The 20,058-nt window shown below is 40.3% G+C and overlaps 1 protein-coding gene across 2 annotated transcripts in view; it reads right to left on the bottom strand.

Annotated features, from left to right (window-relative positions):
- Window positions 1-11,989: 11,989 nt before the first annotated feature.
- Window positions 11,990-20,058, bottom strand: part of LOC102683332 (major facilitator superfamily domain-containing protein 6) — a 42,482-nt gene continuing 34,413 nt past the window's right edge. For both annotated transcript variants that reach the window (XM_069196356.1, XM_006636734.3), the window contains one exon: window positions 11,990-13,729. In XM_069196356.1, the coding sequence (XP_069052457.1) occupies window positions 13,439-13,729 (291 nt within the window). In that variant the 3' untranslated portion in view covers window positions 11,990-13,438. The remainder of the gene's footprint in view (window positions 13,730-20,058) is intronic.

Raw genomic sequence — 20,058 nt, 5'->3', positions numbered from 1 at the left:
GCCGCCCACCTGGCCAGGCTTGAACAACCTTTATTAGGACAGGGACAACCGCTCCCCAAGGCTGCCGGAAGCGTGAATGAGCTGATACTCTCCAATGGAGGAGGCGGAGACCCGCCCCCTCTCCCTCCCTCAGTCTATCTGATTGAGCGGAATAGTTCCTGCCTGGATGAGGTCAGCCACTCCCAAACGAGTGCTGACTCCACCCCTGAAGTCACAGAGCAGGCAGTTAAACGCAGAGGAAAAGCAAGAAGCTTTTACCTCAAGGCTGCCATGGGAGATGTCTTACCCAGTGAGACACTGATTGACACTGAGGTTGAAAGGTGTTTGATGTCACACGGCAAGCTCAAACGGGTAGAAAAAGAAAAGGGCATGCGACTCAGAGAGGAACCTTTGGTGGATCACCAGAAAGGCAAAGTGTGGAAACAGGTCAAGGCTCCTAAGTCTTCTGTACAGAAGGAAAGGGGGGCCAAGAGGCAGACTGTGCTCACACAGTGCCCACCGAACACAGAAGCCCATGCGGAGATTCCTTCTGTTCCCTCTGGACAAGAAATAAAAATATTTCCTTGTTCCCCAGATATACAGGGAAGTCGTGTTCCGGCTGAGGTCCCAACAGCCTCCATGCCACAGGAGCGCTGCTCCGAGCAGCCGCCTGATCCACCAGGTAAAGCACACCCCTTTTACATCCCTAAAGAGGAGCAGATCTCCCCACCTGGCGATGAGAAGGAGCTTTCCCTGTGCACCCTGGCACCCAAGAGGGTTCAGGAACACCACCCCGCAGTGGTGGAAGGGATCCAGATGGCAGGAGAGCAGGTTGGTGATGTAGCCCTCACCCTTAGCGCTGAGAGGTCCTCTATTAGTGAGGATCTGCTTGAGCAGCTGTCACAGGGCCACCGCCAGGTGCCCCTGGTGCAACATTCACAGGTTAGACAGGAGGTCCAGCTGGACGCTGAGACTACTGCGCTGTGGACACACCTGATCCCAGATGCCGATTCCCTCTGCTGTGACCCAGGGAACCTGCAGTCAGGTAACATTATTTCTCACAACTACCAGGTAGTGAGTAAGACTGACCTGATTGCTCCTTCCTCAACGGCAGGGTTGCCAACACACCCAGTCCCCCAGAAGGGACAGGGAATGAAAGCCGAGCCGGTTTTCTTACAGCCACCAGCTCAGTCTGTCAGTCTGAGTCTGACCAACAGTGGTTCAGCCAGACTGGAGCTGGATGGTAAAGTCACCCGCCTGCCAGTGCAGGACATCGCAAAGAGAGGTGTCAGAATCCCCGTATGCACTGACATGGGCCTGGTGAGTGATAGTGAGTTCAAAGACAGTGAACTAGCTATCCCAGTGCTGAGGCAGCTCCCTGAACCCCTAGCGAGGGAAGGGGGGAGCGAGCAGGTGTCCTACACCTACCCCCAGCGAACGATTGTAAACATGCCAATAGAGGGATTCCTCAATCAGGAGGTGTGCAGGGTGGACCTGAACAGTGAGAATAGGGTAACAATCCCAGATCACTCAGGTGCTCCAGATGACCACTCAGCCGAGGGTCAGGCATGCTCCACCGCTGCACCGCCCCCTGCAGGGTTCCTAGAGCACAGGCATGAACAAATCGAAAAAGCAGACGCCCTGGAAACGGAGGAGCAGCATCAGCCGCTGCGTCAGATCTCCCCAGATTTCCAGGATGTTGGTGCCCAAGATGCCACAGGGCATACTGAGAAAGACACCATGTACATGCTGCGCCAGCTTAGAAAGGCAACAGTCACTCAGAAGGAGATGACTGGGATCAGCCACCCGAAAAGACTTTTGGGAGGACTGATTGCTGCCACCACTGTTGTGCATTTGCTATTTCTGGTAGGTTTGTGTGCTACTGGCACTCTCACCCTGACTGCCCCAAGAAGGCAGGTGTCAGAGATGCCAGAGGGTAGTGACAGACTGTATCGACAGCAGCAAAAGTTGGAAAGCTTAGGGAAAACCCTACAGGCAATTTCCTATGCAACAGGGTTAAATCTTATTCCCCAACCAGTGGACATGATTGCCGGTGTTATACAGTGGGTTTATGCTTGTGTGCAACAGGCCAGAATGTTGACACAAGACCTGTTAAGGGAGTTTAGTGCCACTGTAGCCAGTCTAACCACGGCACAACTCCCAACCCACTTGATTCCACTCTTCTCAGTAGAGGAGAATGTGACATTAACCCCATCGCTCATAGCTCACCCAGAAGGCAATCCAAGATTGAATTTGGTTCCAAATCTTGAGATGGGTATGGCTACCAAAGCTATCCATTGGCTGTGTCTAAACGATTCACCAATGAAGGGTGTAAAGCTACTAACGAGCAGAGGGAGGTTAATGAACCCCATGAAGAGCAGGTGGGAAGTAAATGGCTGGTCAGCACACCACATTTAACTGTCACCATGACTTGTGACAGGCATGATACAGCTACCACAATGCAGCTACCTAACCAATAGTTTTCCTGTAAGTTCCCGAGGAGGCCATTGTACAGCATGGTAACTTAACACTGTACGGTCTGGAACCAGACAATATAAGACCAAACTTGAGGTCTAAGATGCCTTCAGGTGCCACACTATTCAATTGGATAGAAATCCAAGAAAGAGTAAGCCCTGAAGAGGTACATGTAGTTAGTTTGCTTTAATGGAACAAACCTCCAAATCACCCTAGCAGATACACAACACAGGTGTTGTGGTTTATCGGGGGGCTGGGAACAGGAACTGTTGTTATTGTAACACTACTGCCAGGTAGCTGGATCATGACTGACAGTGTACTCTGAATGATGTACTCTCACATCAAGATGTACTCTGGGTAGCATGAATGAGTCAAAGGTAGCATGTCAAAAGAAAGGAAGTGAATTCTCCCCAAATATCTACTACAGAGGTATCAGATATTGACAGTGAACTTCCTCATGTGTAATTCCTAGACTGAGATAATGTCTCCTACCGTGTTTATACATACTCCAGATGTTATTCATCCTGTTTGTATCCAATGCTGGTTCCGGTATGAATTCTCGAGGAGTAATGTAGACATTTAAGATTAATGTTCTAATGGCAAGGGACATCACTTAACTCTGTTTTGTTTTGAAGGCAACAATGCCTCGGGACCTCGTGGCCTTCAAAAAGGGGGGATATGTAGCGGTGAGGCTTAATAATAAGACAGAATTAAGTGTTTCTGAGCTTTCCCAAATTAGGCCTCATTTCTCTGTTCATCTCTGTGGTGCAGCCACAGAGAAACCATTCATGCAAGGTGATTTAAGGTCCAAGGACAGCTCCCAAAGGGGGATGCACTTAGCTAAGCCTGGCTATCATGATCAATGGTCATCCATTGGTGCCTATCTGTCTAGGGAGTGCGAGTTGGACATCTGGATTGCATTCCTAAGTGTCAGGACTAAGTGACTCATATCTCACCTTGATCAACCAATCAGGGACTGGTAGGGCCGAGTAACCCACGTGGGACTCTGATGCCCATGGAACTTTCAGCCAATCAATGAGCTGAAGTTCCTCCAGGTAAAAACAGGCAACACAGAGAGCCTGGAGTTTTCAGATTCAGATTCAGATTCAGATTCAGATTCAACAAGATTCTGTGAGAATTCCAGGGCAGGACGGCCCAGGAGCAGAAGGCTCCCAAGGGCAGGACATTCTCGCAGCGCGCCTCCTGACCATCCTGAGACTCAGCCCGGACAACCACGGAACGGCCAGTGTGTCCGAGTGCCAGAACTTTCCTTTGTTCTAAGAGTCTAGAGTGGAGGTTGACAGAGAGTAACCAGCAGCAGGCCTCGTGAACAGGTCGGAACTGTGGAAAGCTGAATCATATTCAGAACTAGCTCTTCATCAGGAACGAACTGGTCCTCTTCCTGACTTGCTGGGACCCACAGTCATCTTTTCTCCTGTGCACAAACTTTGCTAGTTAAAGCCAACAATGAGCATCAGCAGCGCACCGTCGCAAGCCGCACATCACAGCCTGGCACGGAGCCAGAGAGCGCGGATTGGACAGCAACAGCCTGCAACTGTTTCTTTGTGCCCGCAGGAGATCTGAATCCCCAGAGATTGGATGAGTATTCAACTTCAATGCATTACAGCTCGAGAATTCAATTGTTATCCCAACCAGTTGATATCAATTTAATTCCTAAGAGTTATGTACTTGTTTGAGTATCTAATGTAGAAGTTGTAACCAAGTTCACTTTACGAAACGGTCTTAATGAATGATATACTGAACGTATGTCCTCTTGATGTGTGACTCTTTGTAACTGATTGAATATATATCTTTTGTATTCTGATAACCCTCTCGATAAGATCTGTTAGGTTTATATGCATATTCTATGTATTAATAAATGTATCCTCGTGTATCAGTACCTGTGTGTGTGGGTTGTTTGAGTTATATCGCATGGTTGGATTCTAAAGCCATCAAAAGAATCAACTTTGTGATTTACTGCTACAATTAATAATTGTCTCAGTAAATGCCCAAACCCTACAGAACTGGTGCCTTCAGAGAGCCACTATGATTACATATTTGGCGTCCCTGAACCGGCATAATCTACACTTTGAACAGGGAGTAGAGGAAAAGACAGAGAGTTTAAGGGACAGGCTTTATTTTTTAGAACAACTCACTGGTGGACAACCCAAGGACTTAGTAAGAAGCTGTCTTCTTATGGACCCAGAGAAGGGTTATTATAAGGCCAGGAAGCTGTTGCAGGAGAACTACAGAAATGAATGTAGGATAGCTGCTGCCTACATGGACAAGGCTTTAAACTCACCAGTTAAACCCAAGGATGGAGAGGCTTTGAATTCATTTTCACTCCTTCTCACTAGTTGTTGTAACACCATGATTGAGGTGGACTCTCTAGGTGAAAAGGACAGTGTAGCTAACATGAAAGCTATCATTTATAAGTTACCCTACAAGTTGAGAGAGAAGTGGGGGGCTGTAGCTTTCAATGTACAAGAACACCTGGGTAAGAGAACCAGGTTTCAAAATCTTGTTGGCTTTATCAGTAAGCAAGCTAAGATAGCAATGCAGACAGTGTTTGGAGATATAAAGGACAGCAATGTTGTGGAGGGTCATGCAAATTTCAACACAAACACAGCCTCTCAGAAGAAAGATGGAAAAAAAACATCCTCTACTGCAGTTGTACCTCTTAATAAGAACAAAAGGGATTATGTGGCTCCCACAAGTGCATTGACAAACTCTTGTGTGTTCCGTAACGGAGAGCATGCTCTTGAGGTCTGTAAATTTTGCAGCAGCGCACTTTGGACACCCCCCCCTGTTTTCAGCCCCATATTCCTGAATGACGTTTTCCCAGTGTTTCCCCACTTTTTTGGATTGTGTCGTCCGCATAGGGTCCGAAAAGAACTGTTCGTTACAGAAAGGCTGTAAAGTTGTGCAAACCCATGCCTTGCTAGACCCAGGAACCACGGCAACTTTCTGCACCGAGGTGCTGATGAGGGAGTTGAACATCAGTGGCAAAAGGACTGCCATATTGTTGCAAACAATGGGCAAGGAAAGATCTGTGAGAACATACAGGGTGTCAGGGCTGGAGTATTGAACTTGAGGAGACAGTTCAACAGAAATCCTTCGTTCCATACAGATTGCACAGTCTTCATGGAGGATCTCTTCAACAAGGGCTATGCAGTGAAGGTCCCTATTGATGAGCAGGGTCATATGAATGGTAGGATCTGGTATATACCACACCATGGTGTGTACCACCCAGTAAAGCAGAAGATCCATGTGGTGTTCGACTGTACAGTATCCTTCCAAGGGATGTCTTTGAACGCTCCTGCAGGGTCCTGAACAAACCAGTACTCTTTTGGGTGTGCTGAACAGGTTCAGAAAGGAACAAGTGGCAGTAATGGCTGATGTGATAGCCATGTTCCACCAGGTTAAAGTGACTGTAGAAGACACGGACCTGCTTAGATTTCTCTGTTGGCCAGATGGGGACATAAGCCAGGAAATGGAGGAATACAAAATGGTTGTACACCTGTTTGGAGTGGCATCATCTCCCAGCATGGCAAGCTATGCCATGCCCTTAGGAAATGTGCAGAAGATCACAGAATGCAATTCAGGACACATCTTGTGGACACAGTACTGCATAACTTTTATGTTAATGACTGCCTCAGTCAGTTAGCAATGACGAGGTAGCTGTATCCCTGTGTCAAAAGCTGATGTCATTATGTGCAAAGGGAGGCTTCGGGCTCAATAAATGGGTCAGTAACAGTCACAAGGTCCTATCTACCATCCCAGGAAGTGAAAGGGCCAAGGAGATCAAGAATCTGGATTTGGAACGTGACTTGCTTCCCATGGAGAGAGCACTTGGGGTCAGGTGGCGTATAGAATGGGATGCTTTTCAGTTTTGGATCATGATCAAGGATCACCCACTCACAAGAAGAGGTCTGCTGTCTGTGATCAGCTCAATTTATGATCCTTTGGGAATCCTCGCACCTGTAATCCTATCTGCAAAGAGGATTTTGCAAGAGTTTTTGCAGAATAAAGCTCGGTTGGGACCAACACTTACCGGAACAGAGTTCTGCAGAGTGGTTGCAGTGGTTGACAGATCTCAGTTGGCTTGAAGACCTAAAGTTGTTGAGATGCATCAAGTCAGAGGAGTTTGGAGACCAGAGCTTTGCCCAGTTTCATCATTTTTCAGATGCAAGCAAAGACGTTTATGGTACAGTGAGTTATCATCTGGATTCTAAGATTAAGGTTGCTTCTGAGTGTTAGTAGGTCAAGAAGGAAGTTGGCAGCCATCCCTAAACAGTTGAAGGGAGAAAACCTACAGAAACAGGTTGAACTGGAAAGAGCAAAGGCCAAACATTGCATTTCTGACAAAGGCAGAGCTGGAAATCATCCGCCACTTACAAAATGAGACATTCCCTGAGGAAATCTCCACTCTACTTAAGGAACAGTGCGTGAAGAGGACTAGTACCATTTACAAGCTCAATCCCTTCCTTTAGGGTGGAGTTCTAAGAGTTGGTGGCAGACTCTGTAGAGCTGCTATGCCAGAAGAATCTAAGAAACCTATTATCCTGTCGAAGGGGCTTCACATTACTACTTTGATCCTCCGACATGTTCATGAAATGGTTGGGCATGGTGGTGTTAACCATATGCTTTCTTAGCAGCGTGAAAAGTACTGGATACCGGGCACAAAAATGCTACAATAAGAAGGATTCTCTCCAAGTGTGTCATATGTTGGTTGTTGCATGGAACAGCAGGAAACCAGCAAATGGCAGACCTACCCTCAGCCAGAGTTTTGTCAGATGACCCTCCTTTTACCAGAGTAGGTGTGGACTACTTCAGGCCCTTTGAGGTCAAGCGCGGAAGGAGCACAATAAAGTGAAACGAGGTAATTTTCCCATGCTTGCCAATTCGTGCTGTGCATATTGAAGTGGCTTCCTTTCTGGACGCTAGCTCTTGTGTGAATGCCCTGCGTAGATTTATTGTTAGAACAGGCTAGGTAAGGGAGTTTTACTCAGATAATGGAATGAATTTCATTGGAGCTGAGCAAAAATTTAGAGAAGCCATACGAAAATAGAACAACGCCAAGATCCATGACACTCTTCTTGTAACGAACAGTTCTTTCCGGACCCTATGCGGACGACACAGTCCGACGGAGTGGGGGAACACTAGGGAAACGTCATGCAGGAATACAGGGCAGAAGACAGGGGGGCGTGTCCAATGTGCGCTGGTGCACGGGGGAGGTGTGGCCGAGGCGAACAATCCCAAAGAGTAATCCATAGAGTATCCAAAAACACACGAGAAAGTCCAAAACCAGGAGATCCATCAAAACACGACGTTAAAACCACGAAGGCCGGGTCGGAACCGGCGGAGAGGGAACAGGAAGGGGAATGGGAACAGAGATTAAAACCTTAACGGGACCAGGCGCTTCCAGGTCCCGGACTCGCACGGTGCGGAAACCAGATGCAGAGCCAGGATGAGCGTCAGCGCCTGGCTTTTAAGGTGGGCTGGGAAAAGGGGTCAGGTGCACAGAATTAAGTCTGAAGTGAAAGGGCTGGAGCACCCTTAAGGAGGGGGAACTAATATCGTGACAGTACGCCCCTCCTTTTCAGGGCGGCTCCGAAGCCCTAAGAAAAAAAAGGGGAGAAAAAAAAACGATGGAATCCGGGCTGCCAGGGTGCCGTCCGCAGGGTCCAGGTGTTGGCTCTGCATTCTGTAACGAACAGTTCTTTCCGGACCCTATGCGGACGACATAGTCCGACGGAGTGGGGGAACACTAGGGAAATGTCATGCAGGAATACAGGGCAGAAGACAGGGGGGCGTGTCCAAGGTGCGCTGGTGCACGGGGGAGGTGTGGCCGAGGCGAACAATCCCAAAGAGTAATCCATAGAGTATCCAAAAACACACGAGAAAGTCCAAAACCAGGAGATCCATCAAAACACGACGTTAAAACCGCGAAGGCCGGGTTGGAACCGGCGGAGAGGGAACAGGAACGGGAACAGAGGTTAAAACCTTAACGGGACCAGGCGCTTCCAGGTCCCAGACTCGCACTATATGGAAATCAGATGCAGAGCCCGGATGAGCGTCAGCGCCTGGCTTTTAAGGTGGGCTGGGAATAGGGAACAGGTGCAGAGAATAAAGTCTTAAGTAATTTCATATTATTATACAGTAATTTTTAGAAACTGTGTATAAATAGTAATAGGAAATAGGTTTTATTTTAGATTTTGATTGTAAAAAAAATCTGCTCCTGAAAGCATGAAGATGCTTACACCCTTTTTCCACCTAATCACCCCATATGATGATAAATATTAATCCATAAACACCAATAATTAATAGGAAATGAAATCAAACAATAAGAAATATTCAATATAAAATGAATAAAAACTTGCATATAAATACCATTAAGCACACTAAAAAACACCATATTAAAAACATAAATATTTATAAGTACTTTATATCTTATATTTCTTCAAGTATATGTTGTTTATTGTTTTAATTTGAACTTTGCAAGTGTTCATGAGAAATTAAGTTAAAATGAGCATTTCAATAAGTGAGTGAAATAATTCACATGAAATATTTATGAAGATGGTGGAATAGTGCTCTGTACCTCAGTTTTTATTTTCAGCTACCACTAGCAGCTATGTACAGTGCAGTACTGTAAATATATTTTTATAGTAATAAATTAATATAGTTATTAAAATTCAGAATTTTACTTGGTTTATTTTTAAATACAAAAAAATCCCTTTAGTTACGTTTCCATATTAGTATTCTGTTACTAAGTGGCTGTAAAAAAGTAGTACAACAGATTAAATGAGGCTTCAGTTTCACTAGCATCTAATGGATTTCAATTGCCACTTATCGATCTTTGGACGGTGAAAAACTGAATTTGGTAGGCTGAATCATACCATGGTATGTGAATTTTTTAATTGCTGCATCTGGAAAATAATGAAGGAGACTGATTCTCAAGGAAAAGAGTCAAATTACCTTCTACGTAAACAATGTTGGGAATATTTAGGTATCCATTGTGTTCACTGATTGGAAAAAAACAATACCCCTATAATGTCACTGATTGACACATTGAGGAAAGTGAAAGCTGCTGCTGTGTATACACATTTGAATGGCAGCAATAAAACCAACAAACCTGAAACTTGAAAGCTACTGCAAGTTACACAATAACATTCTGAGATAGAAAAAAGAATGGCTGGTATACTTAGTATACATAGATAACAAATACCTGGAACTAACTAAAAATATTGACTGCTGTATGTGAAAGCTTGAAGGCAGCAGCAAAAATGTAAAACAAAGGCATTCTGAAATAAATGGTAAGTAGCTGAAATCATTTCTAAACCTAAATTTAAACCAGTGATAAAAAACCTTTGATATGTCTTAACTTAAAATTAAACTTAATGAATAGGAGAAAATTACAATAACGGACATTAAAACAAGAAATGAGACAAAACATCCATGAAAAAAAACAACAATTGTTCTTTCCTCAATCAGCCTTCTTCTCTTACCTGTGGAGGTGCTTCTTTAAAACCCCAAGGCTCTCTTACCTAGGCTGGTGCATTCGAGTATATACCGTATTCTATAATATATACTGCATATCATACATTAAATTCCACTAAATATAAATTATTTTTTTCAAGCAATTCCCTCAAGTCAGTTATAAATATTCTACAATATATACATATAACACAAAATAAAACCTACTGGCAATGTGGAAGAAGCAATCACACTGGTACTCAAAACAAAACAGAGTGCTCAGAATACAAGTTACAAGTATTTTTTTAACTGATCTTTTATTTTCTCCACTCCTTTTTTTATTTCAAACAAAAATTACTGTCATTTATTTTGAATTTGTAAATGACTTCAGCCAAGCCATCTCAGAAATCATAAACCGCCTTAATATTTGTATTTGCTAATAACCTTTGTTTTCTAAGTGAGTTGTTTATATTGTGTGTACAGGAACCGGTTGAACTGAAGGATTGTGTAGAGATGAATCTACCTGGCAAAGGAGGTGTTCTCTACAGTCTCTGCTGGCTGTTGGGGGGGAAATGGCCTGGATGTCAGGTGCAGGGGTGATGGTGTCTTCAGTAGGGTTGAAGGTAACTGAACTACATGAGGTTTCTGGATTTGCTGGATCCTTCAGCACAAACTGATGGTCTGTCAAGTGCTTGTTGCACACTGGAGTGGCCTGAGGGGTGTGTGATTTTGATTCATTTGTTGCCACTATTTATACAATTATCTTACTGTTTTTTTTTAAAAATCCTAATATTCTGCAACATATTGTGACAAAAAACTTGTTTAGTATGTTCAAATGTGTGAACACACCTCTGAACACTGTGCTCATGTGTATCTTTTGTTTATTGCCTTCTATTTTTTAGATCTCTTTTTTATTAATGTTGGTTTAAACTTAAAAAAATGGTTAATGAGTTATGGTTAAAGTATTAAACGTTAGCAAGCTTCAGTATACAACATAAATGTGATTGTAAGGACAGCACCACATCAACCACACAACACACATGAATGCACACTGAAGACTTTTCTAATTCAATAGATCTGGATGTCTGAAAACATTTTATTCATTTGTTTGAATATTATTGTATGCATAAAACTTAATTTCCAAATTTACATGGTTTGATTACTAAATTCAACCACTATATATATACTGATGGAAAAAAGAAATGGAACACCTCCTCCTCCATACTCTGGCCCTCCCCTCTGCATGGAACAGGGTGAAGAGCGACTCATCCGTGAAGAGGACCTGATGCCACTGCTGACGAGTCCATCGCAGCCTCTGTCTGGCCCAGGGAAGTCAGGTGTGATGTCTAGGAGGTGTGAGCAGAGGGCCTCTGACAGGTCGCCTTGCTCTAAGGCCAGCAGCATGGAGCCTCACTGTCCTGTCACTGATGTGGGCATTGTGTCTGCCGGCAGTTTTCAGCAGCAGTACGGGAGGCAGATCTGAAACAATCACTCAGATGGACCAGTCTGATATGTCTGTCCTGCTCTGGTGTGGTCACTCGAGGGCGATGAGTCTTGAATGATCAGTCCTGCCGGTCTGCTGAAACCTTCTCTGCAGTCAGGACACAGTGGTGCGGTTTACTTCATAGTGTTTGGCAGCGCTGGCACATGACACGCCTGCCTCCAGCATGCCAATGGCCCTCCCTTGCTTCTGGTGACAATCGAGGCATTATGGAATCCACAGAAAACTGACTTGCCTTTTTCTTGCAATGACCTAAGCTTTGAATTAAGGCCTTTTTAAAGGTGACCTGATCAGGCATTGTTCCACCTTGACCTGGTTGGGTAAAAGTACACCTAACGAGCTTTTGTGTGAGTGGCATGTTGCAATGTCTCACTGCACAAGCTGTATTGCTGGTCAGAGGGCTTAAAATAAATTTACAACTTTTTGTGAAAGTACTTAACTATAGCATTCTCATTCAAGAAAATGTTGTGTTTCTTTTTTCCTCAGTATCCATGTACTGTAAATAGAAAGTTACTTTGATAGTTACTTTTGAAAGTATCAAACAAAAGTCTAACAGCATTAACTTGAAGAAATTAAGTTTAATGTGCAATTCCGGCATTCCATGTAGCTCCCTGTTTCTCAAACATTAACATATCTAACATGTTTACAAAATACACATTGTGAGAAGGTTTGTTTTAATGTCAAAAGGACAGAGCTTTGTATCACAGGCGAAAATACCAGTATTGTTTTCCAAGTTAGTTTTCAAACACAATATGGAATAGGCCATTGTGTGTTTATCACTTTTCCACAAACACTTTTAATGCCACTTTTGTGGAAAAATGACAGAGTGCAGGCATATTTCTCTAATCTGCCCATCTTTAAACCACTCATATTTAAAATGTTACAGACAACAGAGCCCCATGCAGAAAGTTAAGTGCCAATTAGAGGAGAGGTATCCCTTACCAACAGTAAAGAAGCTTCTAAATACCTGGAAAATTGCAGGGATTCTTTAAATGACTAGAGCCTAGGTATCTTTTTCCTGGGTGAACCATTTGGATACTCAAAAATAAACATTTTTATTAAGACCTAATGATTAATCATGGTTAGTAAAATAAGAAATCATTAAATGTTTTTTCACTTTTTAAAGCAGTTGTTGCATTTTTGCACTATATACAAAATAAGAATATTGAGATTTTTTTGTATGTATGGGTTTTACAAATTATTGAAGATATGATTATTTAAAGTAAAATACACATGATCAACATAGCTTTCAGTCTGTTTACCTAAAGATTCATCAAAACGTCTTTTTGTGCATGTAAACAGCTTTTCTGGAGATTCAAAAGATTACCAAAAAGTGATTAATATCTAGGAAGCAAAAGATTCAAGGCACACACAGTTAAAACAATGCAAAGATTACTTCAATGGTTCAGATATATGTGTGCAATTAAAACAACTTTTGTCCTTGCCAAATGTCAGTAAGTTAACCTTTTAATGCTCCCAGGTGCATTTGAAATAGCTTTTTGGACAACTTAAAATATTAATAGCTTACACTTGTAAAGCTTAACAGAATCTATGCCTATAAGAGGTGCAGTAAGGTGCCTGTGAAAGACAACTTTACGTTAAGACTCATAAATCTTTAGATTTTAGGCACTTTTGCAGTTTAATTCTTAATGTTAAGAATATATTAAAACGGAATATTTCAAAAATTGTTTACAGTCAGTAAGTACACATCTCCAGTTTCAGTCTGTAATTCATGTAACATAGCATTGTAACAAGGAGTCTAGCTGCATATACATACAATAAGGTTCCAATTTATAATAAGCAATGCAAGAACTGGAAGTGCAACCAAATCTCAAAAGGCAACAATTCAATGGCAGTGCCACACACATTTCTTCTACTGAAAAAAACAGAATATTTCATCTTTGTTTTTGGTTACAATAATTTTTCTTCTTAAACCTGAATACACACAAACTCAAAAACATTTACTTTAATTACAACAAGTACATTCATTCGAAGTGCAAGTTCATCCTACTGTTTTCCATCATAGCTTGTGGACGGACCAGGTGAAACTAAGGACTGGGTAGCATTGAAGTTGCCTGGCAAAGGAGATGGGTTCTCTACAGTCTCTGCTGGCTGTTGGGGAGAAAAGGCCTGGATGTCAAGTGCAGGAGAGATGGTGTCTTCAGCAGGGTTACTGCTAACTGAACTACATGAGGTTTCTGGATTTGCTGGATCCTTGGGCACAAACTTCTGGTCTGTGGTATGCGTATTGAAAATTGGTGTAGCTTGAGGGGGGTGTGACGTAGATTCATTTGTCTCCTGCCAGATACAAAAACATCAAGATTAGATAACATTATACAAATGATGGGTGAAAGCAAGTGTACAAGTAAAGTGATATTATCGTAAAGATGTTTTTTAGTCTCATGCATTTTAAAACCAAAAGAAAATCTCAAACTTTATTTTCACTTTCTTATTACCTTGAAATCATAGCAAGAAGAAGGAATTTATTACTGTAATATTATGGTATATCAACCCATCCATCCATTTTCTAACTGCTTCTTGCAATTCAGGGTTGCTGGGGAGGCAGAGCCGTATCAGCAAGTAATGGGCGCAAGGCTGGATAAACCATGGATGGGGTGCCAGTGCCTGGCAGGGCAGACACACACATACTGTACACCTAGCGACAGATTTCACCAATTAATAACCAAAGCCAATTAATTTACCAGTATGTTTTTGAACTATGAAAGGAAACCAGAGGAAACCCTCAAACCACGAGAACAGAGGGAGAACATACAAACTCCATGTATATAGCATGTCAGGACTGGAATTAAACTCAGGACCCCAATGCTGCAAGGCTGCAATGCTAACCACTACACCACCGTGCTGTTTGTATATTAGTACACTGTGTTTGTTAAAAATATAACTTCACTTCTGAACCTGACAGCAGCATTCAAAGCAAAGAAAAGTGTATTTAATTAAAAAATGGGAAGACTACAAGTTGTACAGATGCAGCCATTCAAAATGCGCGGGCGATACCACATTATTTTCCGGTGCGCTGTATGCAGTCTACCGCGAGTTACCGGTAAATACCACTAGTAACCGTAAATTCTCCTATAATACCGCAAGCAAAATAATAGTATCCGGAATTTCCGCTAGGAGGAGCTAATAAAGCTCAACCTCTCATGTTTGAGCTGTCGCCATCAAAGTCTTTAACGAAGATATTACTAATAGTATTAATAATGAATGACTTTGGACAAGCTGTAAGTGTAAACTCAAAGTATTGCCCTGGTCCACATTCTTTTTTTCATTGGCCGTCTTTGTAAAAGTAACACCACAGCATTTTGCAATCACGCATTTGTTTCCAATCATGCAAAGTACAGTAATTTTTGAGAATCGATTCACCATGCCTTTCACGTGCTAATAAAAGAGATTGATTTAGGAACATAAACATATTACCGTATGCAAACTGTACTGTATACAGTATGTATATGTATATTTAATGTCTTAACTGTGCCCGTTTAAGTATTGAATATTTATATGGAATTTTACCACTGAAGGGAAATCTTAGTGCCTGAGCAAAAAAAGAATAGGAACATACTGCAACGCGTGTGAAGGCCATAAACGATATTAATTTTGGAACTTAAACATACAGTATATGGCTGGTCACGGTACTTTAAAGAAAACATACTCACCAGTATTCCATTTCTCCCTAAACATTTTAAGCATCGAAGTCTTTAACTAATGTGATACCGGAGTCAACAAGCATACTTTTAGAATTTGATTAAAAGGGAATATAATATGGAATCGCGTATCTAAAGAAATTAATAACGATATAATTCATGGGCTTTGACGTGCTAATGCGTTGGTTTAACAGTCCGGGTGTGGCAATGTTTTTTATTATTGTTATAGAGAAACATGATCAGATTTTCCCCGGTTCAGAAAAAAGATCTAAAGTACTGTACTGTATACTAGTTTGTCACTCTTCTCATCCCCTCTTTGCTAAATGGCCTTTGAATAGAGTCACATGAAGAGAGAGGTGAAACAGCCCTACACAGCCCTGTCGCAGTACACAAATATAATTATATCTTATTAATTTCTTTAGATAAGCGATTCTTTTAATACAGTCTTTGCTGTGCTCTAGAGGATCCTTGTGATATTTCGAGCTCTGGTTGAATGATAAGTGTCGCAGTTTAAATAATTTTCATAGTTAAAAATTATGGAACGCTCTGTTAAAAGCAAAGGAGTTTTTATGTCCGTTGCAGTTTTTTTGCAACATGAATATAATTATATCGTTATTAATTTCTTTAGATACGCGATTCCATATTATATTCCCTTTTAATCAAATTCTAAAAGTATGCTTGTTGACTCCGGTATCACGTTAGTTTAAGTCTTCGATGCTTAAAATGTTTAGGGAGAAATGGAATACTGGTGTGATGTTTTCTGTAAAGTACCGAGACCAGCCATATACTGTATGTTTAAGTTCCAAAATTAATATTGTTTATAGCCTTCACACGCGTTGCAGTATGCTCCAATTCTTTTTATGCTCAGGTACTAAGATTTCCCTTCAGCGGTAAAATTCCATATAAATATTCAATACTACAACGGGCACAGTAAAGACATTTACTGTAAATCTTTCTACGACAGACCAACGGACCACGAGTGCCCCTGTCGGTCAACCAATCACGTACCGTGGTACCGCGCGTCATTGTGCGTCACAATGCGCGACGCCGTAGCCAATTACCTCTGGTACGTGTGTGTACCGCGCACTTTGAATGGTTGCATCTGTATATGAAAATATTCAGTAGACAGTATATTTTTAACAGATATTTGATATTCTATTACTTTGTAAACCTTTTGAATTTTGTTATTGATAAAGTAATTGCAGTATTTTTTGCAGTTAAATACAAGATTAAATGTTTAGGTAGAGTACTTCAAACATACAAACCCATACCTTGTGGAAATGTCCAATCCTAATTACATGAATCTGTTTGTGTTATGTTATCTATAATATATTCAAATTGTTAGCAGTAAGGTTGCTTTACACTACACTCATGGCAAATGTGACATACTGAAATTTCTCTATCAACCAACGAGAAAGGTTTAGGTAACAAAAAGGATAAAAAAGGTCCTAAATCTGAAGCAAATTAAACTGACAAAGAATTATTTTATTTTGCATCCTCACCAAGCAAAATGTATAGTTCATTTTTCCTAACTTTCCAAAAATATAGAAAAGTAGAAATGAAATAAATTAATAATACATTTTACATTTTCATTTTTTCTTGGTTTTGATTCTGCTTTCAGAAGTAGTTAATTTAAACATTAACATGAATATGGTTCTTTTTATGACAAATATAGTTTTTAAATGTTTATGTTTGGATCAATAGCTTATTTTAATTTGTGCAAATTGGATAAAGCCCATATGATACTTCTATATTTTATCAACTACAGTCATGGCCAAAATATTGACACTTTTGCACTTTTTGCAAATAATTCACAATTGTCTCTTAAAATAAGTTAAATTGACCTAAGTATTTGGTCTCCACAATTCTTTATTTCACCGTTAATATTATAGAACCTTTAGTTTTTGATTCAGAACTGAATATGTCCTTTTAAATCAGAAAATAAAAAGAAATGGCATTGACACGACTGTATGTTCTTTGGTTAAACACATTACACAATATTGTTTAAATTCCTCATCATTTGTCACACGAAGAGAGACACATACCATTATGGAAAAAGCCCCATCAAATATTCAGTTAAAACACTACAAAATAACTTCTCACCTTTCTTTAGTGGAACATGGACAGCATGAAAAAGAAAGCATTTATATTCAGAGAGTGCACTGTGACTTTACACTGTAATTTTAACTTCATAAAAGACTTTAAAGAAATGAGAACATGTCAAACTATTAGCCAACTTGTAAAACCAAAGTGGGATATATCATAGGAAATAGTTATAGTTAAATTATGCATTCTTACTCATACTCAGTAATTCAAAATGTTCAAACCTATTTCATTCAGCATATTTTACTCAATTTTCAAACATTAGGTTTGAAAGTTGTCCTGTTATTCCATGCCATCAGTCTCAACATATTTATATTTACATATTTTACTTTATATTTAACATAGCAGGAAGTTATATTTTAAATCTTTGAAGATTAATTGGCAATAGAGCAATGTATAAATATCCCTGAAATAGTCCAAAGTCAACCTACATGCTTTATTACCATAAATACTAGGAAAAGCCTCCCTCTGTGCTGAGGTGGACTCAATAAGCATGATCTAAATTAATATAAATGGCTATTTAGCAATTCCTGTGAGCATGAAAGTATAAACTGTGAGTATGAATTAGATCACTGCTGACTGCACTTTAAAGTAGTAATTGTTGCTAAGCTGCTATCAAGATAATACAAAATAATACAAAAGATATATGTTACAAAGATATAACGGTGGGTTTACCTAACTGGTACAAAGATACACATACATATTGAAAAAAGAATACTTAAACATTGCTTACATGACATTAATGGCACCACCTCCATGAGGTGTACAATTATTGTATCAGGCTTTACTCCATCTTAGGCAAATATAATAATGTTTATTTAAAAATAAGTCAAATTTCCTACAATCAAAAAAAGAGAAATCTATAGTGAAAGATACAGTACTGTATGTATGTGTACCTGTACCAAGTAATGTGAACTCATGAATATAATGGAAATATGAAGATTATGAATGTAAAATAATACAATGAATCATAATGAGCACCAGTTCTAATCTCAGTATTATCACCTTCCATGAATATAATGGGATATCAAGAAGAAAATTTTTATCACTGCACTAGAAAAGTGACTTGCTGCAAAAAAGACTATTTTATAAGTCCATCCTATCAGAAGATTGTAAAAAGCACCTTTATTGAGACTGCAACAGTTAGGAAAGCCAAGGGTAGGCATACATCCTTTTACAAAAAATGTAAAAAAAAGCTTTTGTTTTTTGTTGTCTTGTGCCTGGTTATAAAATAGAATCTACTCCACTTTGACACACCCTTGTCAACTGATTAACTGTCCTGCTCAAGCTGAAATTCTGCAAAAACACAGTTAAACAATACTAGAGGTTAGAATAATAAATAAGTAAAGGACATAAAGTGTACAGAAACATATGATAGTGCTTAAAGCTTAAGGAAAAAATCTTACTAATTCTTACTTCAGTGAGAACAGTGTATGTGCATTGAACTATTTTGTAAATCTGTTCACCATACAGTACTACAATGCATTTTGTCTGTGAAGTAAATAAAAGACTGGCATCATTTTAATTGAACACAATTACAAAAATAACAGAACTGACAACAGTTTAAATTTTCTTTAAGAAATTGCTTTCTTTTACTACCTGTCCATCCGTGCATGCACAATGTAGAGTTCTTTGGATTTAACAGAGCCTACACCTTGTCTGCAAGTGACTGTTGAAACAAAGTGCAGTGCTGCACAACTTCTGTTGTAACAGATTTTCAATATTCAGCATGCGCGTATAAGAAACTTTAATGTCAGACAAACTCTGTGAAACCGTAATCACAGACACATCGACCCTACTATTTTGGGGCAATTCTTCAATGTTTGTGCAAAATATAGAAAATAAACATGAGTTTTAGGGCTTGGCTATTACAGTTACACCCATTTAAAATGTGCGTGGTGTCAGACAGAATACTGCAACAAGTGCCACCTTATGGCAAACAGCAACACATAATGCCTTTTTTATTCATACTAATAATCTGATGCAGGACTGTACTACTCTGTAAAACTGCCATGTGGCACACTGAATCTTTAATGTACTGCAGCTAAATATGCCTGTCAAAAAAATCTTACTTTAATAATAAAAAGTACCTGAGCTAATCATACTCCAAAGTAACATAACAGCATTTTATTTATTATATATTTTATTATTATATTGTATACTATTATATACAGTAAACAATTATTAGTAACTGTATATGAATAGTAATTAGAAAACAGATCAGTTCATCCATGTTATTACAATATACAGATGCAGCCATTCAAAACGAGCGGGTTATACCGTGGTAAAACGCGGTGGGTGTGTTGCGGTATAACACGGGTTACCGTATAATACCACATAATACCGCAAGTAAGATAATAGTATCTGGAATTACCGCCAAGTGGAGCTAATAAAGCTCAACCTCTCATGTAAAGCGTTTGAGCTTTTTTTTTTACAAAGAAGACTGACACAGCTTCACATTGTTAATCTGTTTTTCTAAGAAAACATGTGAGTGGGGGAGGTGGACTTGCCCTTATTCTACTTTGAAAATACCTGTGAAACCGGTTTGTTTACAAACAATGTAGACACAGAGAGAGAGATGCGATTACAACCGTGTAGTGCATCAAATGCACATTAATGTAGGGCTTTCGGGCTCACGGGATTTTCACCCTACAGTACAACCTGCAGTACTGCTGTGTACATACAGTACGATGTTGAGATATTAAGAAATATAAAAAATGTCAATATAATGCCAATAATATTTGCTATTTTAGTTTTTCAAAGAAATGTTTATTTTTTAAAAGAAAACTGATGGCGACAGCTGGGTTTGAACACTTGACCTCAGGGTTATAAGTGAAACAGCCATACACATATCAATGGAAAGTT

The sequence above is a fragment of the Lepisosteus oculatus genome, chromosome 12 (assembly GCF_040954835.1).
Source record: "Lepisosteus oculatus isolate fLepOcu1 chromosome 12, fLepOcu1.hap2, whole genome shotgun sequence".
NCBI classification, from domain to species: domain Eukaryota; kingdom Metazoa; phylum Chordata; class Actinopteri; order Semionotiformes; family Lepisosteidae; genus Lepisosteus; species Lepisosteus oculatus.
Note: the sequence above shows the minus strand (reverse complement) of the source record. Positions and strands in the feature narration are given on the sequence as shown.